This window comes from Rhinolophus ferrumequinum, chromosome 15, assembly GCF_004115265.2.
Source record: "Rhinolophus ferrumequinum isolate MPI-CBG mRhiFer1 chromosome 15, mRhiFer1_v1.p, whole genome shotgun sequence".
In the NCBI taxonomy this organism is placed as follows: Eukaryota; Metazoa; Chordata; class Mammalia; order Chiroptera; family Rhinolophidae; genus Rhinolophus; species Rhinolophus ferrumequinum.
This window is the reverse complement of record NC_046298.1, coordinates 49,785,368-49,799,520: the sequence shown is the minus strand read 5'-3', so window position 1 is coordinate 49,799,520 and position 14,153 is coordinate 49,785,368. Positions and strand designations below refer to the sequence as shown.

Genomic DNA, 14,153 nt, shown 5'->3' with positions numbered 1-14,153 from the left:
TGGTACAAAATGATTCAGCTTTTATTAATTAGCATCTTGCATTTTAAAAGAGAAGAAACAAAAGGCAGATGAGATAGTGGAGCCAGGGGAGCTCTCTGAACAAACACAAAGGTACAGGGTGGAAAGGGCTCAGGAAGCCATTTGAGTAGATGGAGGGAGCACCCTCCGAGAGTGGGCTCGAACCCAGGAGTGCTGCAGGATATGGGCCAAAGGCAGCCGCTCCGAGGGCTGGTATCTGAGAAGCTTGCCGATCAAGTCCTGGGCCCCCAAAGGTATTGATGGAGGAAACCTTAGATCAACCTAATGAGGCCAGAAAAGAAGAGGAGTATGGTTAATTTCTGTTCCACGTTCTCTCTGTTTTTGAATCCCATCAAGGCAATGTTTTCAACCTCTGTGTGTGCCTCAGGCTCTGCAGGCCCACCAGCCACCACTGACTGGCTCCCCCATGAATTCTCAGAATGTGGCCATCTCACCTTAAGGATGCGTCTGTAGGTCTCAGAATAGGAGGTGCTCTCGAAGGGTGGATTTCCCACCAGCAGCTCGTAGCAGAGCACCCCAATGCACCACAGATCCACCTTCTCATTGTATGTTCTCCCCTCAATCATTTCTGGGGGCAAGTAGTCCAGAGTCCCACACATTGTCTTTCTCCTAGAGGAGGGCAGAGAAGTGAGCACTGCGCAGAGATCCAGAGCAAGTGAAACCCTTCTTCCCCAGCCTCTAGTGAGATGGGAGACCTAGGAAGTCCTGAGAAGTCCCCTCCCCAGCATGGACTTTGGAAACACCAAATTTTAATATTTGGCATGGACTTTGGAAACACCAAATTTTAATATGGATCAAGGTTCAGACAAAGCAAGTAGTGGGACCTACCATTTCCATACTTTAGAATTATTCATACGGAAGGGAGGGAGGGAGGGACGGAGAAGGAAGGAAGGAAGGAAGGAAGGAAGGAAGGAAGGAAGGAAGGAAGGAAGGAAGGAAGGAAGGAAGGAAGAAAGGAAAACTAGAATTATTCATACAATTATTTAACTCATGATCCAGGGTGTTTTCACAAGAATATTCTGGGCATCAAGAAAGATCAAGTAAATGGATTATGGTTTATTCATACAGTAAACTTCCTGGAATTACAGAGCAATGGTTGTTTATTTACATGGAAACTGGTTGGTAACATTAACAGAGATCAAAAAATGTATGGTTGAACCGCATTCTTTCAGTCTCCAAACAAATATTAAATATGTGCATTTGAAAAAGGCAGTACAGTTACGTGCTACTTAATGATGTGGACAGATGCATCTGAAAAATGCATCATTAAGCAATTTCATCATTGTCCAAACATCATAGTGCACTTACACACACCTAGATGGTCTAGCCTACTACACACCTAGGCTTTGTGGTACAGCCTATTCTCCTAAGCTACAAACCTGTACAATATCTTACTATACTGAATATTGTAGGCGATTGTAACACAATGGTATTTGTGTATCTAAACATAAAAAAGATAAAAGATAAAAACAATGGCACACCTGTACAGGGCACTTACCATGTGTGGAGCTTGCAGGAGTGGAAGTTGCTCTGGGTGAGTCAGTGAGTGAGTGGTGAGTGAATGTGAAAGCCTAGGACATTACTATACACTACTGTAGGCTTTATAAACACTGTACACTTAGTGGGGCCACTCACCAGTCAGCCAATATTCTATTGTTCCTTTGCTATTTTAAAAAGGAAAAAAAAAAGATAGTCTCTTGACTTCCACAATTCTGCTGATGTGTGAGTAGCGTAATGCCTGGCTCCCAATCAAATTTATTTTGTCTTTTTATGAGAATGACCTGTCCTCATCTATACACGTATGTTTGGATGGAGTACTTGAAAATGTAGAGTAGGCATTATAATTACCATATGGATATCATCTCTGTGACTTTGAAGTAAAAAGTAGAATAAGTTATACTGTACTCTGCATTAGATAAAATACTGTACACAGGCTACACTAAAGTTAGTTTTTAAATATTTTTCTTTAATATTAAGTTAACCTTAGGGTACTGTAATTTTTTTACTTTATAAACTTAATTTTTTACAACTTTTTGACTGTTGTAATACCACTTAGCTAAAAACACAAACACATTGTATAGCTGTACAAAAATATTTTCTTTATATCCTTGTTCTATAGTTTTTTCTATTTTTAAATTTTTTTTATATTATTCTTTTTCAACTTTTTTCTTAAAAACTAAGACACAAACACACACATTAGCCTAGGCCTACACAGAGTCAGGTTGATCAGCATCACTGACTTCCACGTCCACATCTTGTCCCACTGGAAGGGGCAATAACACATGTGGAGCTGTTGTCTGTGGTAACAATGCTTTCTTCTGGAACGCCTCCTGAAGGACTTGCCTGAGGCTCTTCTTGAGGTGTCCCTCTTTTCTGCAATATGTCCTTAATTTATTTCATCATAGGTTTTTTTGCTTAATTTCATCATAGGTGATGAAATTTCATCATAGGCGATTTGCTTAATCTATTTCATCATAGATTTGCTCGTAAGCAGACAATACACCATGAATATCCCTTTCTATTAATGAAAACCTTTTGGTGTTGGGATCCATGTTTTCAGATTTTTTAAGGAGCTTGTTGAGGTCTGCAAAACCTTCTGCTAAATGCTTCACTGTGAGTCTTCTTGGTTCTTCTTTTGCTTCCCCTGCAGTTTCCTTTGTCCTTGCCTCCTCTTCAGCTATGCGTTCCTGTCCAATTCCAACAACTCCTCATTAGTCAGTCCCTCAGGAACCACCTCTAGGAGCTCCCCAATGTCACCTTCATCCACACCCAGGTTAAAGTCCTGGGTTTGCCGTCTCAACCACAGCCTTGTTGATTTTTGCAACCTCCTCACCCTTGGCAAATCCTTTGAAGTCATGGACAACCTCCTGACTGTCTTCTTGGGACTACGTCTGATGCCATTATACACTCCTTGGTGACATCACCCCAAGCCCAAGCAAGGTTCTTGATGCAGTCATAGATGCTGTAGTCCTTCTAGAACTGCATCAGTATAGTATAGTAAATATATAAACCAGTAACATAGTCATTTACTATAATTATCAAGTATTATGTATGGTACATAATTATATGTGCTGTACTTTTAGATGACTGGCAGTGCGGTAAGCTTGTTTACACCAGCATCACTACAAACACGTGAGTAATGCGTTGTGCTGGAACATTATGTTGGCTACATCACTAAGCGATAGGAAGTTTTCAGCTCCATTATAATCTTATGGGACCACCGTCATATATGTGATCCATCATGACCAAAATGTCGTTAGGTAGCACATGACTGTATTCAAACACCAACTCAGGTTTGTATCTGGGTCTTACATATGGAACGTATTAAATTGGATCATTCCTAACCAGCACCCAGGGCCCATCCCACCACCAGCTCACCTACCTCAGCGAGGGGGTGTGCACAGACCAGCCAAAGTCTGCAATCTTCACCTCACCCCTGAACCCCAGCAGCAGGTTCTCCGGCTTAATATCCCTGTGAATCACCTTATTCTCATGGCAGTAAGTCAGAGCATCTGCTAACTCCTCCATTATCTGTGTGAGCAAAGAAAAAGCAGTCTGAAGTCAAAGCCTGTCACAACTACCTGATGTAAAATACTCATCATACATTTTATAACTGTTGTGGAATCTTTTATTTCCTCGTTACCAACTTCATTGCCTCCTTAATAGTACCATGACTATTGGTGGGGGAAGATTTCCTCTTCCCCGTTTTTATTGTTTAATATATATGTATATATATTTATATATATTTATTGAAGAATATTGGGGAAGAGTGTGTTTTTCCAGGACCCATCAGCTCCAAGTCAAGTCATTGTTCTTCAGCCTAGTTTGGAGGGCGCAGCTCAGCTCCAAGTCCAGTTGCCGTTTTCAATCTTAGTTGCAGGGGGCACAGCCCACCATCCCATGCAGGAATTGAACCGGCAACCTTGTTGTTAAGAGCTCGCACACCAGGCCGCCCAGTGGCTCAGGTGGTTGGAGAACCGTGCTCCTAATGCGGAGGTCACCGGTTACCAGTTCGATTCCCACATGGGCCAGTGAGCTGTGCCTTCAGCTGGAGGCATGAGTGGCTGGCAGCTGGGGAGAGCTGCTGGAGTTGGGGGGGTGGGAGGGGGAAAGGAGCTCGCGCTCTAACCAAATGAACCATCTGACCGCCCCCCTCCTCCCCGTTTTATGTGGTCTTATAGGATGAATGCTAAAGTGGACACATGCTCCCTTTTGCCATAGCACAGCAAGTAGCCAGACACAGGACCTATGCTGAGCCAATCAGATGATCTTCCACAGGACTTGAGACCTGAGGACATGATACGAAAACAGGAGAAAAATTGGAAGATCATTCATTCTGGCAGTAGGATGACCCAACTATTCCTGCCGGGATGATTGTTGCTCTGCTCCCCCATGTGGAGCCCTCTAGAAACCTCTTGTTTCCTATTTCTAAGCCAGATTCCACTCATTTATTCAGCCAACTCCCTCATAGCCTTTCAATATGTTTCTTTGCATAAGGCAATGGAGTTATCTTCTATGCTTGCAACCAAAGAATCCAAACTTAGACACACTACTTATTAATATTCTGGGGGCAATGAGGATATCCAAATGTGAAATTGTAAGATATATATATGTCATTATATAAATTTTACAGAATAAAATTCAGAGATAAAGAAAAAAGTAATCTGGACACTTATGACAGCCGCAAGCAGTGACCACCCCCCCTACCAGCCCACAGTAAACTCATGGACCCCAGAGCCCCCAGTCCCCCCACACCTCACCGTGGCTGTACGTTGTTCATCCAATGTGTGGCTCTTTTGCAGCTCCTTGTAGAGCTCACCCCGTGGAGCATATTCCAGAATCAAGTACACGCGGTGTGCATCGTGGAAGTAGTTGTACAGACGTAGGATATTGGGGTGTCTGGAGGAGAGATGGAGGAAAAGTCAGACTCCTCCCTGAGGCCAAATTCATGATGTTATTACAAGTGATTGGTCACACAAGAAGCAAATTGTGCTGGGACCAGAATAATAACAGCCTGAGGAAGGAGTGCATAAGGGGAGAACAGGGAATAGGCATTTGGTGTGTGACACAGGGAGCTTTACCTGGTGTAATGTAATGAATTGAAGAGAAAAATCTTCAAGTTGGAAGCAACGGCCTATTTGGGGTTAGTATTGGGGGAAATGCTGGGTTTAGATGTCAAAGATGGAAGAGGATACAGAAGAACAAGAGTTAAGAACCAGTGTGGGAATCTCATGCAGACTGTCCTTACTGTAGATGCGACTGTATTTCAATTTCTCTGCGCAGCTGGTGCTCCAGTCCTTCCTTCTCTAGCTGGGACTTGAAGAGGACTTTCAGGGCCACAATGAAATGGCTTTCCTTGAGCCGAGCCAGGTACACATTCCCAAATTTTCCCTTGCCCAGAGGACGCCCGATTTCAAAGTCATCAATTGTGAGGCACCGCCTGACAGGAGAGGAAGAAAAAAGCTTCAGTTTGGGAGTTACCGTAGGTGGAGGGGGAGAGTCAAGAACCGCAAACGCTCACCTTCCTCTTCTACTTTAACCCCCCCTCCCCCTTTCCCTTTCCTTTCTCAAGGACCCTATCAGGGTCTGTGGTCAGTAGCTCTCAGTCCCATGAGCCAACACTTCACATGCAGCTTGCTCTTCATCCCTCCGTCCCACTTCCATTCCTTTCCCAGATACAAAGTCAAAGGCACTCACGAAGTGGGCACGCTGGGCAGCGTTTGACCCTCTGCAGCTGCTGAAAAAGAAGAGCTGTCAACATTTCCTTCTGTGTACCCCCCACTCCCCAGAACAGATACCAGGCCTTTCTTCTCAACCCTCTTCCTCTGTTCCTGGTTCTTGTGCCTCTTACCTGTGGGCTGAGCAACGCCCGAATTAACCACAGCTGGTGGGTGACTCATGAATAGAAAAGATGGTGGCGAGAGGACGTCTTCCTGAGGCCGGTCCCGGTGATCCTGAAAAGCGTTGCTTCCGCGGCGGCCTCGCTGCACAGCCTGGAGATCCCTCAACAACTCAACGCCCGAAACACCCGCGGAGTCTGAAGAAATGCGCAGCAACGCTGGCCCGGCCTTTCATAGTACGCGCCCCGACCCGGTTGGCTGACAGGTAGTTCTTTACCGATTCCCATTGGTTGCAATTTCTGAGGCTTAGTCTGCGTGTCCAATAGAAGAGACAGAAATGGGAGCTTCCGTTCCGGAGGACTGAGGGCTATGGGCCAATGAGGCGGCAGCCAACGGAGACCAGAAGGAGGTGGGACCTGGGGTGGAAGTAGGGGTGGGCTGGACGCTGGAAGGGAAAGCCCAGAACGGTGCGCAGAGGCTATGATGGAAACGGTGCTGAATAAATAATAACGTACATAAATGCATGAGTGAGTGAACACATTCAGGACGCACATGTGAATGAACATAAACCAACCATAGAAAGCTGCTGGGGTACCTTGGGCAGTTGGAAAACTCCAAAACTATGTGCGCGCCCAAATGCCCCCTGCTTGGCGTGTGTTTCCAGTTCAGGCCACTACCCAGGATGCTACTCAATCATGCAAATATGTGAGGGCCCTACCCCAACAGGCAGTTATCACAGGGTTTTGATCTGAACAGTAATGTGACCTGATTCATGTGTTAAAGACAGCCTGGGTGCTGCATGGAAATCATAGCGTATAGAAGGGCCAAGAGAGGAGGAAGGAGGGATCTGTTAGGAAGTTCTTACTGCTTTCCATATGTGTGAGGATAATGGCTTAAACTAACATAATGACAGGGGAGGTGGTTTATCACAAATTACAATTGATCAAAGAGCATGAGTAATCAAATTAGTACAAAACTATGGATAACGACTTTATAGGATGAATTGGGTGTTTCTTTAAATCTATCCATACCCCATACTGCCTCTTTCAAATGTTAGCCATATTCTTGATAATACTGTGGTGTATCTTACAAGTACATGCTCAGGCGAACATGATTGTTTTGCTGTAACAGAGCCTAGGCCAAGTACCAGGGGTGAAGGCTGGACTGTGCAGGAAACTCTTAACTGAACAGGTTTCTCAAATGCTACACATTGCAAAGAAAGGCCTTGCACTTGACCAGCTCCAGGAAAACTTCTTTTCTTTTTTTCTGAAGTTTCTTTTTTTTTTTTTTACAGTGTGTCTATATATATATGTGTGTGTGTGTATATATATATATATATGTATATATATAGTTTGTTTGTTTGTTTCAAGCCATTGTTTCTCAGTCTAGTTGTGTAGGACACAGCTCCCTGGCCCATGCTGGTATTGTGAGCCTTGTGCTCCCCCCCATCCCCCACCCCTGCCCAGGCAGTCAGTCGCCAGTCATCGGTCAGCCACTCACAGCAGCTCATGGCAGTTCTCACCGGCTGCCGGCCACTCACCCTGGCTGCCGGCCACTCATGCTGGCCACCAGCCACTCATGGCAGTACACGGTAGCCCATAGCAGCACACAGCAGCCAGTGGCAGCTCACACCAACCTCCAGCTGCTCCCAGCAGCCCAGCTCCACGGAGAGCTGTTGTTCACAATCCTAGCGGTAGACGGCGCAGCTCACAGGCTCATGTGGGAATTGAACTGGCGACCTCAGCGTTAGGAGCTCGGTGCTCCAACCACCTGAATTACCGGGCTGGCCCTGAAAACTTATTTCTGATTCCTTGAAATATCTTGCGTCGTAAGAGTGATTTTTCTGCCTGAGTGTATCAGCCCCACTCTATCAGTTTGACCAGATAATTCATGCTAACGTGTGACTCATGGTGAATGGTGGGCTTTGTATACTTGAGGGCCTGGACTACATTTTAATCTTCACCTTCTGTAGATATTGGAGACAACGTCCATGGTCAGTCACGCAGGAATTGCATGCCTCAATAAAACACAATCGTGGACACCAAAGCTTGGGTGAGCTTCCCTCACTGGTGATACTTGAACATATCACACATCTTTGCTGCAGGAACTGAGTCCCTATATGACTGACTGGGAGGGAACACCTGGAAGCTTGTGCTTGGTGTCTCATGGACTTTGCCCTACATGTCTTTTCCTTTTGGTGAGCTTGATCTGTGTTCTTGTAATAAACTGTAAATGTGAGTAGAACAGCTTTTCCTGAGTCTTGTGAGTCCTTCTAGCAAATCATCCTACAGGTGGTCTTAGGGACCAAAGAACCATGAAGGGTTCTCTGAAAAAAAAACATTATGACCCAGATGGATATTCTGGTAAAGGCCTCCCTGAGGGATAAGTGCTCACTCACTGGCCTAACTACATAAGGAAGAGCCCTGTGGCAGGTGGGAAAATAGGAAAAGAGAGAAGAAAGAGTTGTACAAGAGAAACAGTAGTAAATTAGGCACGTCCAACACCAGGTAAGGCTCCAGGGATTGGCCATGGTATGAACTTGAGTTTTCTCCCAAGAATTAAAGGAAGTCATGAAACACTTTAAGGGTTTAAAGTGTCATTTGGGATGTGGGGAAGTGAAGTGCACCATCTAATCTGAGCTGCCATCTCTGGCTTCAATGTGGAGAATGGACTGAAGAGAAAGTATGGATAAGCTTGTAAGGTGAGGCAGAAGTGGAGGTGATAGATGATGGCAATATGGTCTAGAAAGTAAATGGTGGATTAGAGATAAGGGGACTGACTTAAAAGGCATTTGAGGTAAAATTGGCAACTGTTTCTGACTGGGTTGAGGACACAGAGGTGACCATGCTGAGTCAGGGACTTCTATCCTCAGTAAGTAAACACTGCCATGTAGCACTGAGAAAACACTCAGTGTGTCAGAATCAGGGAGAAGTGGGAGACGTTTTATGAATCCAAGTCATGTGGATATGGAATTACCTTTGAAACATCCACATGGAAACAGCAAGAAGACAATCGGCAATTCAGGTCTAGAGCTCCAAGGAGAAGTCAGGACTCAAGAAATAAATTTCAATTTCATTCAAAGTAAGGAAGATAACTGGAACCAAGAATGTATTATAGATAGGACCTGGGGAAGAGACCGCAGAGTGAGAGAGAAAAGGGCCTGAGGAAAGTCTTTAGAAATTTCAAAATTGAATGGCTGGCTAGAGGTGGATGAGTCAGCAAGGAAGGAAAAAAGAGAGAGAAAGGAGAGAGAAAACCAGGAGGGTGATACTATAGAACCAAGATAAATGTGTATTTCAAGAATGGAGTGGTCAATGGGATCCAGTTCAGTCTTGAGCACAAGCCAAGTACTTAAACTTCATAAATTTGGGAGTCACTGCTTACCTTGGTCAGAGTGGTGTGCAGGGTGGCATTGTAGCAAGGAGGTACACAAGGCAGGGAGGTTTGGGAAACGGAAGAATAGAGTAAGAGGTAAGTGTGAAGTGGAAATACTGCACAAAGTGGCAAACAGGCCGAGGGGCTCCTCACTTCAAAGCAGAGGAGAAAGAGACAAAGTTAACAGTTGGAGAAGCTGAGATGTAGGAAAGATCATAGTAGTCATGTCTGACACTCAAGCCAATGTGCCAGGGCAAGTCAGAAAGGGTGAGGGACAAAAGAGCGCTCAGATGAAAAATAGGCTTCTAGGTGCCTGAGATGACAGGTAAGGCAAATGTCAGGTTGACACTCTAGATAGGGAGAAAGGGTAGTGATGGCTTAAGTGTGACTCCAGGGTTCAAGGACACAGTGAAAAGGGAGCATTTCAAATGTGAGAACTCATTCCTGAAAGCAGGGACATGGAATGGAACTAGGAAGAGCCAGAGTAGTCAGCAGAAATGTTGAAAGATGACACAGCTGCCAATGCCTTAAAGGATAAGGAAAGAGAGTGAAGATTTGTGTGAGGATAATCAAGAAAACAATGATGCAGGCAGGACTGGGAGACAGCACACAGAAAGGCATTCTTCCTTTAAACCTCAGAAAATTGGAGAAATGACACAGGGAGAATATCTGAAGTTGTCACTAATGATTTTGCAGCCCTCACTTAGCTATGCTTGGTCCTGGTCAGAAGTGTGGGGCTCTGAGAGGGGCATGGGAAACCATCTTTCTAAAATATGACCCCCACAGGAAATAACAGGTCTAACACTGGTCCTGGAATTCCTGATTTCCGCTTACCCGCCTGTACAGCCCCTTGGCATGGATCCTTTCTATCCAGGGCTTATTCCAACTCCAAGATCACATCTGGCCGGGTGTGTTAACACCATTGTTTGGAAATGACATTGGACCTGGCTGGTTTGATTTGCTGAATTCTTGATTTATCTCCTTAATGCTTACAGGGGTGTTTTAAAATGTAGGTCAGGAGACAATTACCATTGAAGAAACACTCAGTTCCCCTAAGAGGGCATGCCGTGTTCTACACAGAAGCACCAGGGCAGGGTCAAGAGGTAGGAGAGGGCGGGCAAAGACTGCAATGCCACTCTTGCTATAAGGAGTGGGCAAAGTGAGGTAAGCAGGCTAAGCAGGTTTAGGATTCGCTACTTTGAGTAACTTCAGTGGGTTCCAGAGTGTAGGAACTGCCCTTAGTTGCCTGGTACCTGGTGCTGTGTGAGAACTTGATAAAGGCAGCAGGTGAGGAGTGTGGGCTCTAGAGCAGTTGCTTTGCTTGTGAAAGGCACAATGACAGGGTGCGGGAGGGGAGCTGAACGGAACGGTCCTTTGTTAGCACTAGTAATTAGCTAGCCCTGGTCTCTGCAGGATCAGCAAGGTCCCAACCTCAAAAACTTCAGAATAAAAACACATAGATAGCCACAATAAAGGGTAGCAGAGTCGACAGGAATGTTCTACTCATCCAGCAGGGAAAAAAATGCTGAGAGAGGCAAATTAAGCCGCCCATTTACAATTTAGCTGAGACCATTCCATTGTGAGATGCGTAACATACCTGTGAGCAAACAGATTACAAATCTTGAACCCTCAAAACACAAGGATGACATCACTGAGGATTCCGGGGGTACCCCAGCTTCCCACACCTGAGACAGGGAAGGTGGTCTGGGCCGGAAGGTGAGTACAAAGGGGAGCTGCACATACTCCCAGAGAGTAGGTTCCCGTAGGTCTCCAGCATAATGTCCCTGTAGAGGGCCCTCCTAGCCAGGGCCACCTGCTCCCACACCCTCCAAGTGACACTCACACACTGATCTGTGAACATGACTAAGCCTGCAGTAACACACTCCTGAATCTCAAGCACTGAACGATGCATGTAGTTTTTAGTTCTCTGTAAGCCAATGGCTAAGATTATTAACAGTGGAAACAAAGAGATGAGAAATTGTTGACATTATCTGCTATGGAAACATACAGCATTGATCTGGCCTTTACATCTTTATAAAGGTGAACAATGAGCATGTGTATTCACATAAAACTAATCACATATATATTAGGTATACACATTTATATAGTACACATATGTGGCCCTAAGTGGTACATATACACATTTATTAAGAAGAGGCAAGGCTTTTTTCCACCAGATTTTCTCTGTACTGTCATCACTAAATTAAATCCTGGCTATTTTGGAAGAAGTCCTACTGTGACTGTGTTTTGTTACAATGGTTATACTTATATATAAGCCTTCACCTCAAAGTTATGACTCGAATGAGGAGTGGCTCAGTGCACCCAAGCTTTGTGTGTAAACAATGTGCTTATGCTGAATACCTGCTATCCTTCTGGAGGTGTGGAATTTGCTATGTGCTAGAAAGAGTGCCTCCTAAAATCCCTAGGCACGGAGTCTCCAATAAACTTCCCTAACATATTTCAATCCATTGTCATAATTTTTTTTTTTTTTTTTTTTTTTTAAGGATGGCGCAGCTCACAGTGGCCCATGCAGGGATCGAACTGGCAACCTTTGTGTTATTAGCACCATGCTCCAACCAACTGAGCTAACTGGCCACCTCCCATTGTCATAATTCTTAATGGAGCTTAAATTAAGCACGTCCTTTGAGACTTCCCTGAGACAGGACTATTGAAGATTGTAGCTAGTTTCCTCTGGACTTCAGTCTTTATGCCTTTTCCCTTGCCTGAGTTTGCTTTGATTCCTGTTGCTGTAATAAATCATAGCAGTCTTCCTAGCAAATCATCAAACCTGGGGTAGTCTTGACTTCTGACACAATCATTCATTATGACTTGTAGTCTTATAGATCTGGACATAAAAGCCCATGAAGAATATCTTTGCAGTCCACGTGTCATGTACTCTACTAACTATTCACATGGCTTTGTGTCAGCACTCTGTGAGGGATCCAACATTAGAATAAAAATACACTGCTGTGTGCGGCCATTCACTAAAACACATACATAAGGAGTGTCTACTAAGGGTTAAAAAGAAAAGATAAAATGAACAAAATGAAAGTGACTAGATGCAGGATGATGAAAGAAAAATGACTATGGGTGTCATTCTGGCTTGGACAACATGACAGAAGATAATGGGATTAACAAACATGTTTTTCAGGCACCCCAAACCACAACGCCAAAAACCAAACGCATGCCTTAGCCCTTCTTTACCCCCCAGCCCAGCCTCAAACCCAGACATTGTCTGTATTTTCTACACAGTTTATGCAGCCATGAAAAAGAGTGACTTTGATTTACCTCACTCAACCTAAAGGGCTGGCCACAATGTATTGTGAAATGAGAAAAGTAATTTGCAGATAAGCATGGTTTGATCTATTTTAGTAAAATGAATAGTGAGTTTTGTAAAAAAAGCATTTGACAGTTGAGGCAGAATTATAACAATATTCAATATGGCACTCTGTGTATGAAGAAGAAACACTCAGAACAATTATATTAAGAAGGAGGAATGTAAAGGAACCTAGTGGAACTAAGGTTTCTACACATCAAAATGCTAAGTTGCTGATAAAGTTAGACTGTAATGAGTTACGTTTGTACAATATTTAGAGTAACCACTAAAAGAACTTAGGCACAAACTTAAAAAACATTATAGATAAGTCAAATGCAATTCTAAAAAATATTGAAGAAACCCACAGGAAGGTAAAAATAGAAAACAAAACAGAAAAGCACCCAAGAAAAAAAAAACCATCAACCAGAAAACAACAGAGAAACAATATACAAGAAACACAAAAAAGTCAAATCATAAAATGGTACACTTAAGCACTAACGTATCAATTACTTTAAATTGAAATGTTCTAAATCCACAAATTAAGAGAAAGTGGCAAGATGGATAAGAAGCGTGACCTGACTATATGCTGTCATTAGAAACTTACTTTAAATGTAACGATATCTATAAGGTTGAAAATAAAACAATAGAAAAATATAAACCATGCAAACATTAATCAAAACACGCAGAACTGACTACATTAATACTAGATAAAGTATGCTTCAAAGGCAAGGAAATGAACAGAAGTAAAAATAGATACCAAATAATGATAAAAGGGTCACTACATCGCAATGGCACAGAGATGTTAAATGTATACGCACCAAACAGAGCTTCAAAATACATGAAGTAAAACTTAATAGAAATTAAAGGAGGAACAGGGGCCGGCCAGGTGGCTCAAGTGGTTGGAACGCCGTGCTCCTAACACCGAGGTCACAGGGCCAGTGAGCTGCACCCTCTACAACTAAGACTGTGAACAGCTCTCCCTGGAGCGCTGCCGTGAGCAGCCAGCGTGAGCCGCCATGAGCTGCTGTGAGCAACCGACCAACTGGCGACCGACTACCTCAGCTGGGGGGAGCACAAAGCTCATAATACCAGCATGGGGCAGGGAGCTGTGTCTTACACAAGTAGACTGAGAAACAATGGCTTGAACCAGAATGCAGGGGGAGGTAGAAGGGGGGAAAAATATTGGCCACTATCATCACATTAACAAAAAAGGAGAAAAAGACAATTCCACAATTATACTAGAGGATAATAGAGGACTTCAACACCCCTCTTTCAGCTACTGACAGAAATAGTACCGTGTTTCCCTAAAAATAAGACCTAGCTGGACAATCAGCTCTAATGCATCTTTTGGAGCAAAAATTAATATAAGAGTCAGTCTAACTTTACTATAATATAGGACTAGGTCTATAATATGATATAAGGCTAGGTCTTATATTAATTTTTGGACCAAAACATGCATTAGAGCTGATTGTCCAGCTAGGTCTTATTTTCGGGGAAACACGGTAGACAAAAAAATCAGTAAGGATTTAGAAAATCTGACCACCACCATCAATAGGATCCTGCAGACATTTACAGAAACCTGA

At 43.8% G+C, this 14,153-nt stretch overlaps 1 protein-coding gene across 2 annotated transcripts; it reads right to left on the bottom strand.

Annotated features, from left to right (window-relative positions):
* On the bottom strand, window positions 1-6,081 carry AURKC (aurora kinase C). 2 transcript variants are annotated; one of them, XM_033127796.1, is made up of 7 exons: window positions 5,891-6,081; window positions 5,737-5,776; window positions 5,288-5,479; window positions 4,800-4,938; window positions 3,422-3,570; window positions 474-648; window positions 1-300 (listed from the first exon to the last, which is right to left on the bottom strand). In XM_033127796.1, the coding sequence occupies exons 1-7, from the start codon at window positions 5,937-5,939 to the stop codon at window positions 130-132; spliced, it is 915 nt and encodes a 304-aa protein (XP_032983687.1). In that variant the 5' UTR covers window positions 5,940-6,081; the 3' UTR covers window positions 1-129. The 2 variants fall into 2 exon arrangements, with proteins under 2 accessions (XP_032983687.1, XP_032983688.1); XM_033127797.1 differs by having other exon boundaries at window positions 5,737-5,773.
* Window positions 6,082-14,153: the final 8,072 nt, after the last annotated feature.